Source organism: Alosa sapidissima, chromosome 21, assembly GCF_018492685.1.
Source record: "Alosa sapidissima isolate fAloSap1 chromosome 21, fAloSap1.pri, whole genome shotgun sequence".
Taxonomy (NCBI): domain Eukaryota; kingdom Metazoa; phylum Chordata; class Actinopteri; order Clupeiformes; family Clupeidae; genus Alosa; species Alosa sapidissima.
This window is the reverse complement of record NC_055977.1, coordinates 28741623-28762790: the sequence shown is the minus strand read 5'-3', so window position 1 is coordinate 28762790 and position 21168 is coordinate 28741623. Positions and strand designations below refer to the sequence as shown.

At 45.4% G+C, this 21168-nt stretch overlaps 1 protein-coding gene across 4 annotated transcripts; it reads left to right on the top strand.

Moving 5' to 3' along the window:
• Nucleotides 1-444: 444 nt before the first annotated feature.
• tbc1d5 (TBC1 domain family, member 5) lies at nucleotides 445-20084 on the top strand. 4 transcript variants are annotated; one of them, XM_042075694.1, is made up of 22 exons: nucleotides 445-555; nucleotides 5309-5405; nucleotides 7013-7064; nucleotides 7393-7501; nucleotides 7777-7866; nucleotides 8498-8572; nucleotides 9098-9165; nucleotides 9395-9497; nucleotides 10276-10364; nucleotides 10505-10555; nucleotides 10664-10733; nucleotides 10906-11078; nucleotides 11623-11765; nucleotides 12714-12820; nucleotides 13816-13901; nucleotides 14324-14610; nucleotides 14968-15027; nucleotides 16587-16834; nucleotides 17130-17226; nucleotides 17333-17412; nucleotides 18216-18455; nucleotides 18928-20084. In XM_042075694.1, exons 2-22 carry the CDS (start codon nucleotides 5312-5314, stop codon nucleotides 19165-19167), a joined length of 2562 nt encoding a protein of 853 aa, XP_041931628.1. In that variant the 5' UTR covers nucleotides 445-555; nucleotides 5309-5311; the 3' UTR covers nucleotides 19168-20084. The 4 variants fall into 4 exon arrangements, with proteins under 4 accessions (XP_041931628.1, XP_041931631.1, XP_041931630.1 ...); XM_042075695.1 differs by having other exon boundaries at nucleotides 498-555; nucleotides 16587-16795; XM_042075697.1 differs by lacking the exon at nucleotides 14968-15027 and having other exon boundaries at nucleotides 497-555; nucleotides 16587-16795.
• The last annotated feature ends 1084 nt before the right edge of the window (nucleotides 20085-21168 follow it).

Below are 21168 nucleotides of genomic sequence, written 5' to 3'. Positions count from 1 at the left end.
TTAACATGACTGTTAATCTAGGAAGAATATCAATGTAGGCTTATACTTATCGGCCAGACAAGGAATTTCATTCTGTTCAGTCCTATCTAAGTTAATAAAAAAGTTCAATATGACATACCATATAAAGTTTACTCACACTTTCAACTGGTGAAATCAATCATTTGTGTTGTTTGCTGTTGTTGTTTTGTTTCCACAAATTATGATTTAGAGATTGCAATTGTTTGTTTATTCTCACAACTGCAACTTTGAAACACATGATTAAACATAGGATTGGACATAGACATAATATACATATGTCTATGGGATTGGATGCAGACAAGTACAGCAACATCATGTGACACCACATCTCAGGACTGTAGCAGTGGCAGTCTGCACCAACCCACTTTAGGCACCAGGGGGCCCTGCGCTTTGATTGCTCGGCTGTCATCATGACGTCCTTTACGTGCGCGTCACGTGCATGATCAGCTGGTCAGCGACACATCCGCCTGACTCGCGCGAGTGTTTACATGCAGACTGGCAGAAGCAGAATGGGGGTACTCTTATAAAACTTTTCAGGTAAAAATAATAACCTTTTAAACCCCCATGATAATGCAATAGTATGCAGAGATGTTAAACAACGAGCGCAACTGGTTGACGCGAAATGGACTGTGTTTCTTTGATCACGCTAGTTATTTTTTTTTTGCCTAGCAAGGCCTGTTCAATCAGGCTCCGGTATTTTATGCCTCTAGCAAATAAGAAAAGTCTATGTAAATTTAGCTGTGGGTCGTGTTTTTCCCTGTTTAATGTCACTTAGTCTGCCAGGTTTTAAATTCACATAATGGCGTAATTATGTTAAGTAGAGAGCAGATAAGATGCAGTGGAGAGCTCGAGCTACTGGTTCCCCATTTTGAACGACAGAAACGAACATTTTGTTAAAAAAAATTAAAATATGACGGATTATTTTGAGCTACCGCCACAGAAATAAGACTCGCAACATTCTGTCGCCATAAGGTTTCCTAATCTTGGCTAGCTGCCAACTGACCACAACCATAGACGAATCGGACTGTTCACACTGGCACTGGCATTTCCTCTTACTCGACTCAAACAGGACACGCTCATAGCATAGCTCACTCCAAGTAGTACACCAATACTACCGTGACAAATAGGGTAGGGAACCCATAGCAGAGTGCAACAGTGATTAGCGCGATGACATTAAGAGAAATACCCTTATTAGTCATTATGAGGACATAATTGAAGGAGTGGTCAGGTCTGTCTATGCACTGAAATAGTCCTTTTCAAAAAGAATATGAGTCAAACATTTTGTCATGACAATTGCATGGCTGCCGCCTATCTTGTGCGTTGTTTAGGATAGATATTGATCTGAACTAGTCAGCATCACATTACAGTTGAGCTCATTCAAAGAAAGGAGATGGTGTATTCACAAGAGTTCCAACTACACTGGGTCCAGTGAACAGGTAGGCTATAGCCCCCGAGGATATGCATACCTGACATGATGTGTTGGGCTCTTGTGAGGTTAGAGTGCTGAGAGGATGCATTGTGTTGTCGTTGGGAACGCTGGAGTTATCGTATGTCTTTTGTACATGATCAGGATTGGGGTGGGGTACTGCTGAAAGGTTGTCATCTGGTTCCCTGGGGTTGCTATGCAGACAAACCACCTCAGAGGTCTGCTGGGTTCTTGTGACCCAAAGCCAGGTAACTCTGAGAAACAGGGCCTCATCAGGACCATGTTTGTCTGTGGTTCTGGCTTCTGGTTGAGGTTCAGCTTGAGAAGAGACCAGCTATGTGAATTCACGTTGTTCCAAAAGACTGCTGTCGGCTTTGTCTGTGAATTGCGTGTTATTATATTTCTAATCTAGTTTCAAGGTTACAGCAGAAGGGACTCTGTTGGAGATGGTCCAATATGCGCATACTGTAAGCAGAGGAGTACTGACAGCCACAGGGCCTCTTATATCTCCCTGTTAGGCTATTTCCTGGGAAAAGATGTCTTATCTCCCTCATCTGTGTTCACTGGTGGTGATGGTGGATTTACAATCTACTAGTTTGGTAGTATTCAAGCAAGTTTTGTTTCACCAGTCTAATACTGCCATGCCCTTAGTACAGAGTGTGCTGATTGCTGTTTCTAAAAAGAGGCAGTGAAAGTCTCTCTGTGTCGTGTCTTATGGCAAAGAGGAGGAAATTACAACATACAGGAGCCATATGTTATACGTGGAAAGACTGATAAGTTTGTTGTAAGGCTTCGCATATGAATGATGTGACGGGCACAGACCAGCTGTGAAGTGAGAACGTCTGACTCCAGAAGCCTTTAGGCATGCTTAAATATAAGCTTCAGCAGACAGGGGGTTTAGCCCAGTCACTGAAAAGCTTGTTGTTGTTCTAGATCTAGCTCCAGGGTTTTAGCCTCGTTGCTGGTAGCCTTGACGTCCAGTGCAGGATTGTACTTTTCACCATAGATATACGTATGTTATGTTCTGTTTTTATATCTATGCTTCTCACTGCACTGAAGCAGAAATTCAACCCACTGATTTATACTTAACTCTGCACATCATAACATGTGTCAAAAAACCACTAGTCACTCAGGACTCACTCAGTCATATCACACTAAAACCATAATAATGAAATGATCTCAGATTTGCCCTCCATAGATATGAGCAGATTTACATTAGCGTCAGCGTTAGCCTACATTGCTAAGTGTTTCTCCTGTGGTGCCTGTCTGTTTGCAGGCAGCTCATTGTCTCAGCACAGCAGCCATGTTGGTCTCTGGTGCTGAGAGAGTGGTGGGGCCCGGTGTGTCTAGACACAGCTGTGGTGTGTCATGATGAGGCTGTGTTTTTGCCCTGGAAGACAGAATGACAAAGACCTCTAATACATAAATAAGAAAATAAGTTTTAAAAAGAAATATAACTAAGCTTATACTAAGACAAAAAAAGTATTTTTTCTCCTCAGTATTGTTCTCACACATTATATTATACATCAGTGGTGGGTGATGGTACAGTTTTATGATATTGGAATACTGTTCATATTGTAGATGAAGAGTAGAGTCTGACCCTAGTATCTTATTCGGAGTATTGTCTTGATTGGATTAGTATCCCAATATTGTCCTTGTAAAGCTAGTTTTTACAAGTGTTTGTCCTGTGGTGTCTGTGTGTGTTGTCGCTGAGGAGTTTGCTCTCATTCTCCCAGCACTCATGCGAGTCTGGACCCAGCGTGTCTTACACTGTGTCATGAGGCTGTGTTATTGCCCCGGACAGAGGCTCTGACTTCAGGCTGTTCTGCCCCGATTAATGCCCTCCTGCCCCTGTTCTGCTCCCAGTGTGTCTTAGACACCATGGTGGGTCATGAGGCTGTATTATTGCCCCGACAGAGGCCCTGACTCCAGGCTCTCCTGCCCCGATTAATGCCCTTCTCCCCCTGCCCTTCTCCCCCTGCCCTGCTCCCTCTGCTCTCAGAGCTGCTGATGTGAAGGAGACGTTTGTTGTATATGATGTACACTTTGTGGAGGGATTTGTGCACTTCACTGCAGGCTTTTATGTGTGCGTGTGTGTCTCAGGGGGGTAGGTGGATGTTTTTGGTGTGTGTGTGTGTGTGTGTGTGTGTGTGTGTGTGTGTGTCTCAGGGGGGTAGGTGGATGTTTTTGGGGGGTAGGTGGATGTTTTTGGGGTGTGTGTGTGTGTGTGTGCGTGTGCGTGTGCGCGCGCGTGCATGTCTCTCTGTGTACGTGCATGTCTGTGTGTGGTCAGGTTTGCTGGGAAACGTTACCAAATTTTCTGAAAGGTCAATTGAAAAGTTATATGTGAACTAGCCCAGTATGTGAAGCTAAAAGCTGTGTGTGTGTGTTTGTGAGAGATCCATAGGCAGCCCCGGTGGCTGGTCAGATTCTTGGTAGTCATGTGGTGGTGGGAGCTTGCGGGGTTGTAATTGGTGGGTGAAGTAGAGGCATGTGAGTTTGTTTAAGCAGGAGCTCCTGAGCAAGCTCAGGGTTCTTCTCTCTTTCTCTCTCTCTCTCTCTCTCTCCCCCTCTCTCCCTCTTTCCCTCTCTCCCTCCCTGCCATCATGCCTATTTTTATTGATATCTTGTTTTATTTCTCGCGTGTCCTCAGGGAGTTGTAGATAAATGTTTCCCTTTAAGCTCTGCAGCACAGCAGATTGTTCAAGGTTTCAGTTCTCACTCTCACTCTCGCTCCCTCTCTTTCTTTCTCTCTCTCTCTGTCTGTGTGTGGGAATGAGATATATGTGGTGTGTAGATCAACAACAATCTTACAACACACAGGTCCAATCTTACAACACACGTCCAGGTCCTCTCACATGATTGGTTGCCTGTGGATGGTCAGAATGACCTAGGCTCTCGTAGCTGTGTGGAGACTGGTACTATGTGATAACAGGGCTGTCACCACCATCAAGCTACTTTAACATCCTGTGTAAGATATGTTCAGTTGGTTAGTTCATGCTTCTGCTAGTTCTAGGGCAGACACTGGTTGCTGTGGTCGTTTTGAGAATAGAGATTAATAAAAAAAAGCACGTTTAAATTAGATGGAAAGAGGAAGAGAATTGATGTGTGTGTGTGTTTGTTTTGTGTCTAATTTGAGAGTGGTTCTTCAGGTGTATTGAAGTGTGTCCTCTCTCGTCATCGGACAGAGATGTGTGTGTGTGTGTGTGTGTGTGTGGGGGGGGGGGGGGGGGGGATGTGGGTCCATAAACGCATAAAAGTACTGTAGGCCTCATTTCAGCATCTCCTGCTCCAACATTCATCCCACCAGCTTGATCTTCCTCAAACTGTTATAGCAGCACAATCTTTCTCACCACTATAGCTATAATAACACAAATCTTCATTTTGTCCTTACTGTTAAACATGTTCTATTTTATTTGGCCATGAATTCATGGCCAGTATGCTGCTCATAGCATCATGACTCAACTAACCTCCTCTTAACAACAGTCCTGATTCAGTAGTGTTTCCAGGAAACCCACCACCTCCCTGTGTCAGGCAGAACACATTACTGCATTTATCTGACGCTGTGGTTTCTGACCGTGATGACTTGAAGTGTTGCTCTGCGCTTATCACAGTTATCTGCATTCACATGACTGTGCTGGGTCTTCTCTGCACTCATCAGATAGAGAACACAGCCTCCAGGGTCTGTGCTGCTCACACCCCTGACAACTGTCTCTTGTGTCTAACCCTGGTGTGTGTCTGTGTCTGTGTCTGTGTCTCTGTGTGTGTCTGTGTGTGTGTGTGTGTGTGTGTGTGTGTGTGTGTGTGTGTGTGTGTGTGTGTGTGTGTGTGTGTGTGTGTGTGTGTGTGTGTGTGTGTTTGCAGGACATGCAGCACCCAAACTTTGAGACAAGGCACCCTCTGCAGGCGGAGGAGCAGGAGACAGGATATGACCCGCTGCAGAACTTCAACAGGAACCGCGGTCAGTCTCTCTGGACACACACACACACACACACACACACACACACACACACACACACACACACACACACACAGATAATTTACCTGAATACATTCTGTTCATCCATAAATGTGTAACAATCAGCCCTTTAACGTTATTTTTAAAGAACTGTGTTACCGTAAACGCACAAGAGGTTCTTTGGAATGAAAGTAGTCATTGATAATAAGAAAACACTGCAATACTGTCACAAATACTTTTTGCCTTCTTAACTAAACATATATACATGAAAGCAGATGTAAGGCCGTGAATAACGCACACAGCAACAAACAAATATCAGACGGCGCTGAACACGAAAACAAGAAAAGACGCACCAAACAGTTCAATTGAATGACGCGCGTAGCGCGGTATATTATCACTGCACCAATTATTCCGTGCACCCACACAATACTTGAATCCCCCCCTTTGTCTCAGTCCACAAAATTAAACTAAAAGTCCAAACTAAAGAAAACTTCAAGTCCTTCCCAGGTTCGCGCTACAGTCTTTAGATTCCAACCAGGAAACAGGTAGGCCGCGAGTATAATCCACTGTCGGAACGCAACGGAAAAAATATGTAATCCACAACAAAAAGGCAAAAAGTCGAGCGCTGATCTGGTGGTATACCACGCCAAAAAATACAAAAACGAGATAGATCTCACCAGATCCGTAGAATGTCGGGCAACGTTAATGCACGAAGTTGAAGTTTGGGTCCGGGCACGTCCTCTTGCTGGAGACGCGCGTACGAGACAACAGTCTATGCGGTGTAATGTTCTGTTCTCTCCCCATTAAAGCCGTCTCTTAAAGTAGCGTTTGAAGAGTTTTCAAACCAAACTGAACTAGCTTTAACTCTCTGTAGCTGCAGCAAATAATACTGGAGCCACGCATTCAAACACATCCGCACTTGCTGAATCTCTCCACGGCCCCCCCACACACCCGACGCACCCACCTAAGTAAGCTTGGGTGCGCAGTCATAGGAATCACGGGCGGCCGAAGCCTTAAAGAGACACCCCGCATTTTTACCAAAACCACAGTGGACAATAAATATATTACACTGGTATACATGTGAATATCATTCCTCATACATAAACATTATATGAAATCAAGGTAATGTTCTGTGCAATAATAAATGTTAAGGAACACTTAAATTAATGTGACGGTGTCACAAATGTATGTCCTCTGCAATATTATATTATATTATATACTCAATAAATGCAAAAGAGATCATGGTAAATGTGTTGATATATTTTCAGTGCTCCTATATTCACCTAGTGGTGATTAGTGCTAACTGCAGCTGCGCATGTGCTGGTCCTCCTTGGGTTCTGAGGCCTGACAGACCCAAACATTCATCATGGTCCTATACCAGCTTCATAGTGTGTCATTGTGTCACCTGAGGGCATTTGCTTGTGTTGATAGTAATAGTTCCTGAATGGTTCTCTTATTGTTAGTAATAGTTTCTGAATAGTTCCTCTTAGGGACCTAGCACAGGACTCAGCTCATGTGAGTTCTATTCACTCAGTTCCATTACTCCATTTTGTTGCCTCTAATAGTTTGTGTTGGTCTGTTTGTTTGTTTGTGCATTTGTTTATAAAAAGGAGGATCACTGGACAGTGGGTCAACACCAGAATCTACATTCCTCTCGTACAGGTGTGTGTGTGTGTCTGTCTATCTGTCTGTCTGTCTGTCTGTCTGTGTGTGCGTGCTTATATTTGACTTCATTCACCTTCATGTCCCTCGGGAACCCCAAATCGCTCCTGACGTGCAGGTTGGCGCCTTGCAAGGTAGCCTTCACCGTGTGTGTGTGTGTGTGTGTGTGTGTGTGTGTGTGTGTGAATGCAGGGCATTCATTTGTAAAGCACTTTGAAAGCGTTGTCTAAATGCAGATGCAGTCCATTTCCCATTCGTAAGCATTCTAAATCCCCTCTCATACGCCTGTCTCCTCTTCCTGTGTGTTGGGGGGTTTGTGGCCCTGCAGGAAAGAGTGGGATGAATTGTTCCAGAACAGCAACTACCTGCCGCGCATCAGGCAAGCAGGCATAAATGGCCGATTGCGGAGCAGCCGATTCCGGAGTGTGTGCTGGAAGGTAAGAGACGCGGTGAGGAGGGAAGAGTGGGTTTGTGAAGGAGTGACAGGAGGCTTATTGATCGCCTTTGGGACGGACACAAGACACGACACGAGTCTAGAATAGACCCAGACAAGAGACCCATGTGTTTGACTGGTGTTGTATATTTGTAATGTGTGTGCAATTTCTGTGTGTTCATATTGTGTGTGTGTGTGTGTGTGTGTGTGTGTGTGTGTGTGTGTGTGTGTGTGTGTGTGTGTGTGTGTGTGTGTGTGTGTTGCGTGTGTGTCATGCAGCTGTACCTGGACGTGCTTCCAGAAGATAAGACTCAGTGGATCAACAAGACCAAGGAGCTCCGAGACCAGTATGAGAAAATCAAAGAGATGGTGAGGAGGACACACACTGTGTGTGTGTGTGTGTGTGTGTGCTTGAGAGTATGTTGAGTGTGAAGCCAGTGAGTGGCCTAATAGAATAGGTGTAATTGCTTGGAAGCTCACTCTCATAGAACAAACACTGAGCTGCGCCCTGTTGTGGCCTGGAGGTCACTGCTGCTTCTATTGAGTTGAGACATTTTAGGACCTGCAAACTGAGAGAGATGAATGCAAAAAAAAACATATGTCAGACACACTGTCTACTCTGTGTCTGTTAGAAGAGACCAACTTTGACTTCTACACAGCGTGCGTGTGTGTGTGTGTGTGTCAGAGGAAGCCAGCTTAGGCTGCATGTAGACAGTAATCAGGATGCCAAGCCGTCAGATTCCTGAGGAGAACTGGATAGTCCCTGGTGTGTTGTACCCATCCACGGAGGCCAGGTCAATAGCGGAACAACATCAGGGATCAGTGTCAGAGAGGGTTTGGCCACACACACATTCACAGACTACAGCAGATTTCTGTGTTAGGAAAACCGCAGCCCAGCGTGCGTGCGTGTGTGTGTGTGTGTGTGTGTACATGTTTGGTATATGTGTGTGGGTATGTGTCTGAGTGTTTTGTAATAAATATCTGTGTGTGTGTCCTCCAGCACATCACAAACCCACGGAAAGCTGCTGGCCAACAGGACCTGGTAGTGAACAACCCTCTTTCCCAGGATGAGGGGGTGAGTGCCAATCATGACCTTGAACTATGACCTATGACCTCTGATTTCAGTGGCCGTGACCATAGATTACTACTAGGGTTGCTTGATTATGGCAAAAATCATTATCATGATTATTTTGTTCAATATTGAGATCACAATTATTAAACACCATTACTCAGTGATTTTTAGAACTATCATCAATTTTCAAAACCCTAATTCCTACACACCCTTGTATCGTCTGGCTCAACACTAGTAGTCCAGAGATTTGATGGACAGAGTAAGGTAGATCCGTGCAGCATTAATGTTTGAGAGCACAGTCCCTGGTTGAACTTTGTCCCATAAACTCTGACCCCACTGCCTTTCATACTTAGGCTGCTCTGTGCATCAAAAGCCACTTCCTTTGCTGTTATTTAAGTGTGTGTGTGTGTGTGTGTGTGTGTGTGTGTGTGTGTGTGTGTGTGTGTGTGTGTGTGTGTGTGTGTGTGTGTGTGTGCGTGCGTGTGTGTCTTTGTGTATGTGTTCGTTCATTTATGTGTGTCTCTGCAGAGCTTGTGGAATAAGTTCTTTCAAGACAAGGAGCTCCGGAGTATGATCAAACAAGACGTCATGAGAACGTGAGACCACACACACACACACACACACACACACACACAATGTCAAATACTTCTACAAAGCAAATTGTTTCAGGTTGAGTTTGACCAACCCAACCCCCCCCCCCCACACACACACACACACACACACACACACACACACACCCATTCTCTCACTCTCTCACACACTCATTCACTCGCCACACACACACTAACACACTACACAACTACACACACACACGTCTGTGATCAGGTTCCCAGAGATGAGGTATTTCCAGGAGGAAGATGTGAGGACAAAACTCACTGACATTCTCTTCTGTTACGCCCGAGAGAACCAGCAGCTGCTCTACAAACAGGTACGCACACACACACACACACACACACACACACACACACAGATGCAAACACACACACACACACACACACACACACACACACTTACAAAGGCACACACACACACACACACACACTTACAAAGGCACACACACACACACATACACACATACACACATTCTGACACACACACACAATGTGTCTTTCTTTCGGTGAGCTGCTTTTGGTCTTAGGTATTAATGAGCTGCTGGCTGGTGTTAGTGCTACATGTGCACACACACACACACACACACACACACACACACACACACACACACACACACACACACACACACACACACACACAAACACACACACACACACTGCTTACTGATCTTTATCTTTATGTGCAGGGCCAGGGCATGCCCAAGCTATTGGCTCTCACACACACACACACACACACAGTGCTTACTGACCTTTCTCTCCACTATGCAGGGCATACTGACTTTCTCACACACACACACACACACACACACACACACACATAAACACACAGTGCTTACTGACCTTTCTCTATGCAGGGCATACACGAGCTGTTGGCTCACTCACTCACACACGCGCACACACACACACACATACACACATTGCTTACTGACCTTTCTCTCTATGCAGGGCATACACAAGCTGTTGGCACACACACACACACACACACACACACACACACACGCTGATCTTTCTCTCTGTGTAGGCCATGCACGAGCTGTTGGCACACACACACACACACACACACACACACACACACTGATCTTTCTCTCTGTGTAGGGCATGCACGAGCTGTTGGCTCCCATAGTGTTTGTGCTGCACTGTGATCACCAGGCCTTCCAGCACGCCAGTGAAACCGCCAATCCCAGGTTAGCCCCTCCCACCACCACTACCACACCATGGCAACACACATACCAGAGTCACCAATTCTCAAAATTAAAACGGTGTGTTTATTTCCTCTTGTTTTGTGTGTCTGTGTGTTTCTTTATATGTGTGTGTGTGGTTGCAGTGAAGAGATGAAGGAACTGTTGAATCCCATTTTCCATGAACATGATGCCTAGTAAGTATTAAGTACACACACGCACACGCACACACACACACACACACACACACACACGTCACATGATTGATCACATGCCACATGAGTGTGTGTTTGTGTTCCCCACAGTGCTATGTTCTCCCAGCTGATGGAGACGGCAGAACCTTGGTTCTCCAGCTATGAACGGGAGGTCAGGAAGGTGAGTCTGGACTACACACACACACACACACACACACACACACACACACACACACACACACACACACACACACACACACACAGAGGTAGGTATGTTGCACTAAAATGGGAATTAGGTATTGGAGTTTACGTCAGTATGTATGTAATCATTTCTGTGTGTGTGTGTGTTTCAGGGTAAAGAGGAGATGATGACCAGCATGCCCTTTGCCCGACCGCAGGATGCTGGCCCGTCGGTTGCTGTAGTTACCAAAGTGAACCGCATTCAGGAGCAGCTGGTAAAGAAGCATGATATCGAGCTACACATGCACCTCAATCGCTTGGAGATTGCACCGCAGATCTACGGCATGTGAGTGTGTGTGTGTGTGTGTGTGTCTGTGTGTCTGTGTGTGTGTCTGTGTGTGTGTGTGTGTGTGTGTGTGTGTGTGTGTGTGTGTCTGTCTGTGTGTGTGTGTTTGCATAGGTATGGTGATGTGCGTCTCTGTGCAACCGCCTTTAACTAGGCTCAGATGTACTCCACTTCAGAGTGTATGAGGTGGGGGAAGTGTGTGTTTCTATTTGCATATTTAGTGTGTGTGTGTGTGTGTGTGTCACGTGTTTGTTGGTTCATGATTTTTTCATCATGGTGTATATTTGCATTTGTTCTTCTCATCCACAGATCCACTCTGTGTAGAGCTTTATGTATGTACTTACAGTACTTGTGTGTAATTTGTGTGTGTGTATGTGTGTGTGTGTGTGTGTGTGTGTGTGTGTGTGTAATGTGCATTTGTTTACTGCGTGTGTGTGAGTACATAATTAAAATAAATGTGCAATGTGTATGTGTAAAATATGTGATTGTGTGTGTGTGTGCGTGTGTGTGTGTGTGTGTCTGTGTGCGCGTGTGTGTGTGGTAGTCGCTGGGTGCGTCTGCTGTTTGGAAGAGAGTTCCCGCTGCAGGATCTGTTGGTGGTGTGGGATGCTCTGTTTGCAGACAGCATCACTCTGGACCTGGTGGACTACGTGTTTGTAGCCATGCTGCTGTACATTAGAGATGCATGTGAGTCATTCACACACACACACACACACACATACAGACACACACACACACACACACACACACACACACACGTATCAGACAGTACACAAACAAACAACTGCAACTTTTACTTCTCTGCGTTTATGCCACAACAGCTGTGGGTGCGTTTAGAGTTGTGTTGCAGCGTTGGCTCCTGCCACCATGTTGCACACATGTTACACACACACACTCACACACACACCAGATAGTGCCTGGTGAACTATGTGTTTGTGGCCATGCTGCTCTACATCACAGATGCATATTAGTAACAGACACACACTCTCACACACACACACACCAGATAGTGCCTGGTGAACTATGTGTTTGTGGCCATGCTGCTCTACATCACAGATGCATATTAGTAACAGACACACACACTCACGCACACACACACACTCAACAGACCGCATCATTTTGGACCTCGCACTAACTCTCAGTAGGCTCAGTGCCAGCCTGATGCTGTACTAGATGAGCACGCCAGGAGCACTCTGATAAAGACAACAACCTGCCGCTGCCTTCAAATCATACACAACCATGTGCAAGTGACGCAAGGCCTTTAAATGTGTTCAAATTCGCAAACATAGGCCAACGTTTGCAAACAGTTTTCTATTTGCGTTCTAAGTTCTCCGCCAACATTTGCGAACTCTCGCAAACAGTTTGAGGAGGAAGTTCTCTGCAAACAGCAGAGCTGCAAGTGAGCTGAACAAAGTGTTCCAGTTCCAGTGGAATGTTTGCCCAATTTGAACACACCCACTTAGCATGTAAACACTACGTTTTCTGTGAGAAAAAGAATGCTTTGTATTTTAAAAGGGTGCCTTGTTTTGTAAGTGCCTGTAGGTTTGTTAATACCAGGTTTAATAAGTGTTAATACGGATAATAAGCATGGTGTGTTTGTGTGTGTGTGTGTGTGTGTGTGTGTGTGTGTTGCAGTGATTGCCAGTAACTTCCAGACGTGTCTGGGCCTTCTGATGCACTACCCCCCAGTTGGAGATATCCATTCCCTGCTGCAGAAGTCACTGTTCCTTAGAGACCCAAAGGTGTGCACACACACACACACTCTCTCTCTCTCTCACACCCCACAGGGGACAAAACGACTTATAGTCATGGTAGAACCCAAGGTGTTACCATGGGAAGTGCTAATCAACCATGCTATAAACACACACACACACACATACACAGCCTTCTGTAGAAGGCATAGTTCCCCTGAGACCTAAGGCTACAAACACTGATTAAAGTAATGCTCCTTAGAGACCCAAGGTGTGTACACACACAAACACACACACTGCAAAAAATGAAATCTAACCAAGTGATCTATTTGGTATTGTTTTTAGTATGAAAAGACTTACCTAGTGCTCTCTCGAAAGATCATTTTGACTTAATTTAAGAAGACTTTGACTTATTTTAAGGAGTCTAATCAAGACAAATTTACTTAACGCACTGGCAGACAAATTTGCTTGTTTTTAGAACAAATTTGCTTAACGCACTGGCAGAAAAATTAGCTTGTTTTCAGGATGAGATGTCTTAAAATAAGTCAAAATTTTCTTAAATTAGACTAATAATCTTGGTTAGATTTTATTAGATAAGCAGTTTTTTGCAGTGCAGACGCATACACTAACTGTTATTTGAACATTAACTGTTCCTTATTTTGCTAACTGGATGGACAAATGACCTGCACGTCCTCCCTGACATTTCTATTCAGTGGTGTGAAATAGACTTTAACTCTGAGTGTAAAATGTTGTGAAATGTTTTAAGTGTGTGCAGTGTTTCCCACAGAATTGAATTCCATTTGTGGTGGTTGGTTTGCAGAATTAACTTGAATACAACAGTTTTTAACAAATTAGCACAGTGTGGTTATGATGCTAACCAGATTTAAGCACAATTTAGTACAACCTGGAAATTCATTGTGTGGTGGTCAATGTTGATATTGTGGTGGGCCGCCACAAATAAGTCAATGTATGGGAAACACTGGTGTGTGTGTATGTACACTTGAGAGATGCATGTTAAAGAGGTTCTCTGCTTTGGTTGATTGCAGAATAATCCTCGGCCGGTAAACTATCAGTTCCAGCAGAACCTGGATTATTACAAAACCCGTGGTGCGGACCTGGTCAACAAGACACGGTAAAGTGTGGTGTGTGTGTGTGTGTGTGTGTGGACTAAATGATAAGCATCTAGCAAGGTGCCGCACACTCTGAGTAAATGAAACAACGTTTAATAGGCGATAACGTTTCGGCCTACAAGGCCTTCATCAGATCGCATGTGATCTGATGAAGGCCTTGTAGGCCGAAACGTTATCGCCTATTAAACGCTGTTTCATTTACTCAGAGTGGGCGGCACCTTCCTTTTCTTACTTTAGATATACACACCGGTAGCCAGCACCTCATCTTGGTGTGCGTTCCATCTCTTCTCCATATCTTCCTCTCTCTCCCTCTCTTCTAATGTGGTTACCTCGCTCTCTCTCTGTTTCTTCCAATGTGGTTATCCCTCTCTCTCTCTCCCTCTTTCTCTCTCTCTCTCTCTCTCTCCCTCCTTCCCTTCCTCAGTAGTGCAAGTACTAAAGCGCCCCCCCTCAACATAAACAAGGTCTCCAGCTCTTTGCTGAGTTTTGGCCGTAAGCTCATCGCCCCGGCGATTTCAGGCGGAGCTACCACCGGCATCTCGCCAATCAACAGTGAGGTACTGTCGGCCACGCCCATCCCAGCAGCCACCCGCCAGTCAGCAGAGCCAGCCAGCGCAGGCCCCACCCCCTCACACTCGGCCGTGTCGCACACACAGACGCAGTCGCACCGACTACTCAAGTCTGAGAGCATGCCTGTGCAGCTGAGCAAAGGTGAGCACACACACGCGAGCACACACGCGCACACACATGCACACACGCACACACACACACACACACACACACACACTCATGAGCATGCACATGCATGCACACAGACACACAGACACATACACGCATGTGTATACTGTATTGCACTAGCTACTGGTGGGCAATGCAGTGTTTCATCACTACTAATACAACATCAGGGTGTGTGTGGTAACGTATTGTAGGGGTATAGTAGTGTTATGTGTACTAATATATGTGTGTGCGTGATTGGGAGTGTATGTGTGTTTGTGTACACGTACATTTGTGTGTGAGTGTGTGAGAGAGTGTACTGACTGTGTGTGTACTGACTCTCCCATCCTGCAGATGTAGGCTCTAGTGGGTCTCAGGTGTCTCTCCCTGCCCAGATTCTTTCTGATACCCCAGGTAACTGCTGTCATGGCAACCGCATCAGCATTTGCACTGATGTGCCAGCGCATGCGTGTTTATGCCTCTGTGTTTGTTTCTGGTGTGCGCCAAACATTTCTGCCTGTTTCTTTGTGTGAGTAGTTAGTGCATGTTGTTGTATTTACAGATATGCATTTGTGTGTGTGTGTGTGGTGTTTTTTGCACACGTGATGCATCTTAAAGAGGCATGCTATGCTGCTGTCTGCAACGCTTGTGGGGTTGAAAGAATCACACACACACACACACACACACACACACACACACACACACACACACACACAGCACTCTATGGCCACCTGGACTTCTGCTTCCTGTGTTTTCTATGCTGTACTGTTAGACTGCCATTGTTGGACTGTCAGTGTTAGACTATTAGTGATGCATTGTCAGTGTTAGTCAGCCAGTGTTAGACAGCCAGTGTTAGACTGTTAGTGGTACATTGACCGTGTTAATCAGTCAGTGTTAGACAGTCAGTGTTAATCAGATAGTGTTAGACTGGCAGTGTTAATCAGCCAGTGTTAGACTGCCAGTGTTAGACTGTCAGTATTAGACACTCTCTCTTCTCTCCCTCCATTTTCACTCTGTCTGTCTCCTCTCTCCTTCTCTCCGCCAGTGTTAGACTGCCAGTGGTAGACTGCCAGTGGTAGACTGTCAGTTTAGACTGTCAGTGTTACATTGTCAGTGTTGGACAGAGGCTTCTGCTCCTGCTGCTATTGCCATGCATTCCCAGTGGACACACGCTAATCCTTAAAGAATCACCTCTACAAATCACTTTAAAAATAAAATGTTACTTTTGAAAATTCTTTCTTCTTTTAAAAGCACTTTTGAAAATCACTGTTAAAAATCACTTTCAGAATGTTTTCTTTTATAGCTAGCTCTGTTTGTCACATGTACAGTATGTCTAATATTTAAAAGCCTAACTCCCTCTCTATCACTCTCTCCCTCTATTACTCTCTCCCTCTTGGTATGTCTCTCCCTCCCTTTCATTCTATTTTACTCTCTCTCTTTTAATCGCTCCCTCTCTTTCCCTCTTTTCCTCTCTATCCCTTTTTCCCTCTTGGCATCATTCTTCTTTACTTCCATTCATCTCACTTTACTGTGACTTTCTGTCTCTGCCACTCTTTGTGTCTCTCCCTCTCTCTCTCTCTCCTCTTTGCTCTGTCTCTTTTCTACCCTCTCCCTTTCCCCATCTTCCCTTTCCCCATCTTCCTCTCTTCTCCTCTCTCTCTTCTCTCATCTCCTTTCTCCCCTCCTCTCTTTTTCTCCCTCCATCTTCTCTCTCTTTCTCTCTCTCTCTCCATTCTCTTTGTCACCGTCCCCTCTCCTCCTTTGTCTCTGTCTCTCTATTCTGTCCTCTTTATCTTTCCTCTCTGACTCTTTTCTTTTCTCTCCTCTCCTTCTCTCCCTCCATCTTCCCTCTCAACTCTACTCCTCTCCCTCCCTCCATCCTCCCTCTCTCCTCCCTCTATCCTCCCTCTCTCCTCTCTCTCTAACTTCCCTTTCTCTGTCCCTCCATCTCTCCCTCCTTTTCTCTCCATCAGGCTACTCCTCCAGAACAGTTAGCTCCTCCCCCAGTATTGAGAGTCTGTCTAGTGGGCGTGATCATGCAATGTCGTCCCCGCCCCTTCCTGCATCCAGGGGGCGGGACTCCAGCACGTCGTCTCCTCCCCTCTCGGCCACTAAGAAGGACTCGTTCTTCAACATCAGCCGCTCGCGATCCCACAGCAAGACCATGGGCAAGAGGGATACGGTCAGTCAACCACAGCTGTGTGTGGGCAAGAGGGATACGGTCAGTTAAGCACGTGTGTGTGTGTGTGTGTGTGTGTGTGTGTGTGTGTGTGTGTTAGCTATCTCTTTGTTTCTCTCTATATTATCTTGGTCTTTGTCATTGTATAGAGACATACATGTGTACATTACATTGATGGGTGGCCTACCATTAGACAGTTGACAATATTGATTGGAATCATGTCTGTGTGCACATATCTTTATCTTTCTGTGTGTGTGTGTGTGTGTGTGTGTGTGTGTGTGTGTGTGTGTGTGTGTGTGTGTGTGTGTGTGTGTGTGTGTGTGTGTGCACATCACAGGAGGAGCTGGAGAACCAGGTGTCATTACTGCAGGGTCAGATTAATGACCTGGAGGCCATGAGCAAATACTGTGCCAAGATGATGAATGTGCACATCGGTGAGCACACTAACCAATCATGCACCTCACTGGACAAGCAGCCAATCATAATGCACCTTGCTGATAATAATGTCAGTGACATATTGAATATGTTTTTTGTCGACAGGCAAAATCCAGGAAGTGATTTTGCAGGAGCATCTGCAGAAAGAGGATGAGGTTTTGGTGTCACTGGCTGGACTAAAGCAGGTAGAATCACACAGACAGACACACACAGACAGACACACACAGACAGACACACACAGACAGACACACACAGACAGACACACACAGACAGACACACACAGACAGACACACACAGACAGACACACAGAGACAGACACACAGAGACAGACACACAGAGACAGACACACAGAGACAGACACACAGAGACAGACACACAGAGACAGACACACAGAGACAGACACACAGAGACAGACACACACAGACAGACACACACAGACAGACACACAGAGACACACACACACAGACACACACACACAGACACACACACACACACACACGCTCTCTCTGTATGTTGTTGCTCTTTCTGTGTGCGTTTGCATGTGTCGTTGTCTGTAGGGGTGGGTAGTAACACGTTACAAGTAACGCGTCATGAGTAAAAGTTTCGAGGAACGGCAATTTTCCATATTCCTTTTTCAAAATTGTACTTCTGATAGCCTACAGAAGTGTGTCAAATAATATTAAAGTATTTTAAATATATTTGAATTGGGCTGTTTAAATATGGTTGCCTATATGATTAGCCTACAGAGGAAGAGAAAAGCAAACAGGCGTAAAGACACTTTGTAACAAAGTACTTTCTCACTTTTACTTGAGTAGATTTCTCAGATTGGAATATTTACTTCTACTCAAGTAATTTTTGAAGGGAGTAATTGTACTTGAGTATAGATTACTTGAGTAAATCTACTTGAGTATAGATTTTCAGTACTCTACCCACCACTGGTTGTGTGTGTATCTGTATGGTTGTGTGTGTGTGTGTGTGGTGTGTGTAGATAAAGGATATCCTCAAGGGGGCGCTCCGCTTCAACCAGAGTCAGCTGGAGGCAGAGGAGAATGAGGAAATCACCATTGCAGATGATCACTACTGCTCCACTGGTGCCCACGCACACACACACACACACACTCACACACACCCTCACGCACCTCAGCAGAAGCCAATGGAGCAGGAACTGGAAACTCGCCAGCTCACAAACGCTGAAAGGGGAACACCTCCAACGATACCCCAACAGCAGGTAACATTTACACACACACACACACACACACACACACACACACACACACACACACACACACACACACACACACACACCTTCAACCATACCCCAACAGTAGGTAACATTTACACACACACATACACACACACTCACGTAAACACACACACACACACACACACACACACACCTTCAATCATACCCCAACAGTAGGTAACATTTACACACACACACACACACACTCACGTAAACAGTCACTCAGAATATCACATATATACAGGCAGATAAACTCTGACTATATCTCTGTCACACACACATATTTTCATATACTTATACGTGCTCATATGTGTAAGTACACATTTTTTTCATACACACATTTATACATATCAACATACACACACTCACACCCGGTCTTACACATAGCCACATGTATTGGCAGGCCCCAATTATGTGAAACTCTCTCACACACACTCTGTGGCTGTTGTGTCCACAGGCTCCAGAGAGTCGTAACTGGGACGACTACATCCTGGTTTCCCAGGACGGCGAGGGCGACGGTGATGCAGACCGCGAGGGCGAGGGGGAGCTTCCTCCGGCCGAGGCTCAGCCCACACCCGTCAAGCCCCCCTTCCACGACCCCCTGACCTTAACCACTTCAGGGTCGTCCAGCCCAGAGGAGGGCAGCACCAACAGCAAAGACTCCGACTTCACCATCGTCAACCCTGCCGACCTCTAACCTCTGAACCTGCCCAGGCAGCAGCCAGATCTGGCCCTGATCTGGCTCAGAGCTGTGCCACCGCCGGCTGCTGTCTGGGATGCGGCCCTTAGCCCCTGTCTGTATCATATACTGTACCATAAGCCCAGTCCCCTGTCCTGTCCTCAGAATGGAGCAGAGCAGAACAGCGCGTTTCCCTCTCTGGCCACTAGGTGCTGCTGCTGTGCGAGTGAACAAAAAGCTGCTCCACTCTGTCTATGGGCAGTACGCTTTATTCCAGATGCTCTGTAGACGCGTCTAACATCCTCTCCTCTCTCCTCTCTCCTCCTACTCCTCCCTCCCTCCCCTTTTCTCTCTCTCTAGCTCGCTATAAATAATTGTACGACTGTAATTAAATGTTTATCTGTCGGTTGAAGGAGTCTTCATTCCGATGCTAATTCAGTATATACTATAGATATGCCATCAGCCCCTTGTCTCCTTCAACATTGTCCTACACACACACACACACACACACACACACACACACACCCCACCCATTGTGATTGGCTCAGTGCCTGGATGATACTTAGATCTGTGATAATTTTTTTTTGTTTTGTTTTGTTATTGTTACTTTTTTTTTAATAAAACCCTTTATTTTAACTTTTTGATTACCATCCAGAAAAAAATATTTAATTATTTAAAAACTCAGCACATTTTTTTTTCATTGTATTTTTTTTGTTGTTGATAATATGACTTCTTTTTTACATTTTATGTAGATGTCATTTACAGTACCTTCTTGTCCTGAGTTACTGTCCTATCGATTCCTGTTGTTACCATGGTTACCATGTCTTCGCCAATTTGGGGAAGTGACATAACCTCCCCCCCCCACACACACACACACTCCCCTTCCCTGTGCTGGAATCTTATCAAATACAGATCAATAAAGGCTCATACCTACAGCTGGTGTCATGATGGCTATACACACACACACACACACACACACACTTACCTACCTCTACCCCTATCACTACACCTTGGATCTGTATGTTAAAGATTGACCAGCTGTGTGTGTGTGTGTGTGTGTGTGTTTCTTCATTCCCTTGTCTGCTCGTTGTGAAGAGTAGTATCACATTACCTGTTCAGTACCATGAGCTTGCAGATGCATTGGTCTTCCTAGTCCATATTTCGGTAAAGTGTTGGTTAAATGAGTAATGTAACGAAAATCCCATAATGTGTCCCATTATTCATATCTGTGCCTAGTGTTGGATGCACTCTGTCCTTGGGGTGAGGAGGTGCTTTGAGTGTGTAGATCCTGTTGAGATTTGGGATGGTGCTAGTGTGGTGGCTAAGGGGCTGGGATGGGTGTGGTGTTTTGCTTAAGGACACTTTGCCAAGGTCAGGATGAGTTGGGTTGGACCCTCTGGTGACTGCACAGCTCCTCTCCCTCCTACTAAGCCACCACTGCATTTACATTTTGCATTTGTTCATCTAGCAGACACTCTTATCCAAAGCCACTTACATATGTCAGTTATATTACAAAGGCTATTCTCTCCTGAGTGCCTTGCTCAAGGGCACGACGGTGGAAGCCGGGAATCGAACCCACAACCTTTTCAGGCTACAGCTCCTTAGCCATGACACTACTACGCTACCACCACCCACTTGGGCCTAGTAAACCATTTGGCACTCTTTACTGATACGGTCACATCAAATCAAGCCAGGGGAGTTGTTGAAAAAGTTGATCACAATGTAAGTAGGATATCATAAGAAAAGTGTTACACACTGTACAGGTTGTGGACATCACTAGCAGACATGCAAACGAAAAGTCACAAAAAGTTGTGACTTTTGAGATTTTTTGGGGATTTTCAGTGTGAATCTCACTTAGCAAATGTCATACAGTATGTGGAGGAGAACCCATCAGGCTCCAGCCCCACTGGGCTTAAAGGGGCTGAATCATGTAGGCTACTGAGCTGTCCTCATAGTTTTTCCTTCATATAAGACCCTAATGTAAATGCTGTGCAAAGTGTAGTCCATGAGCAGAGTTGT

What these genes read in the sequence shown, in the direction of transcription:
- tbc1d5 (XM_042075694.1), top strand. Translation starts at nt 5,312, where the DNA reads ATGCAGCACCCAAACTTTGAGACAAGGCACCCTCTGCAGGCGGAGGAG. An exon ending in TCTACATTCCTCTCGTACAG is followed by an intron (nt 7,065 to 7,392) that starts GTGTGTGTGTGT and finishes GTGGCCCTGCAG; the next exon opens with GAAAGAGTGGGATGAATTGT. An exon ending in ATGAACGGGAGGTCAGGAAG is followed by an intron (nt 10,734 to 10,905) that starts GTGAGTCTGGAC and finishes TGTGTGTTTCAG; the next exon opens with GGTAAAGAGGAGATGATGAC.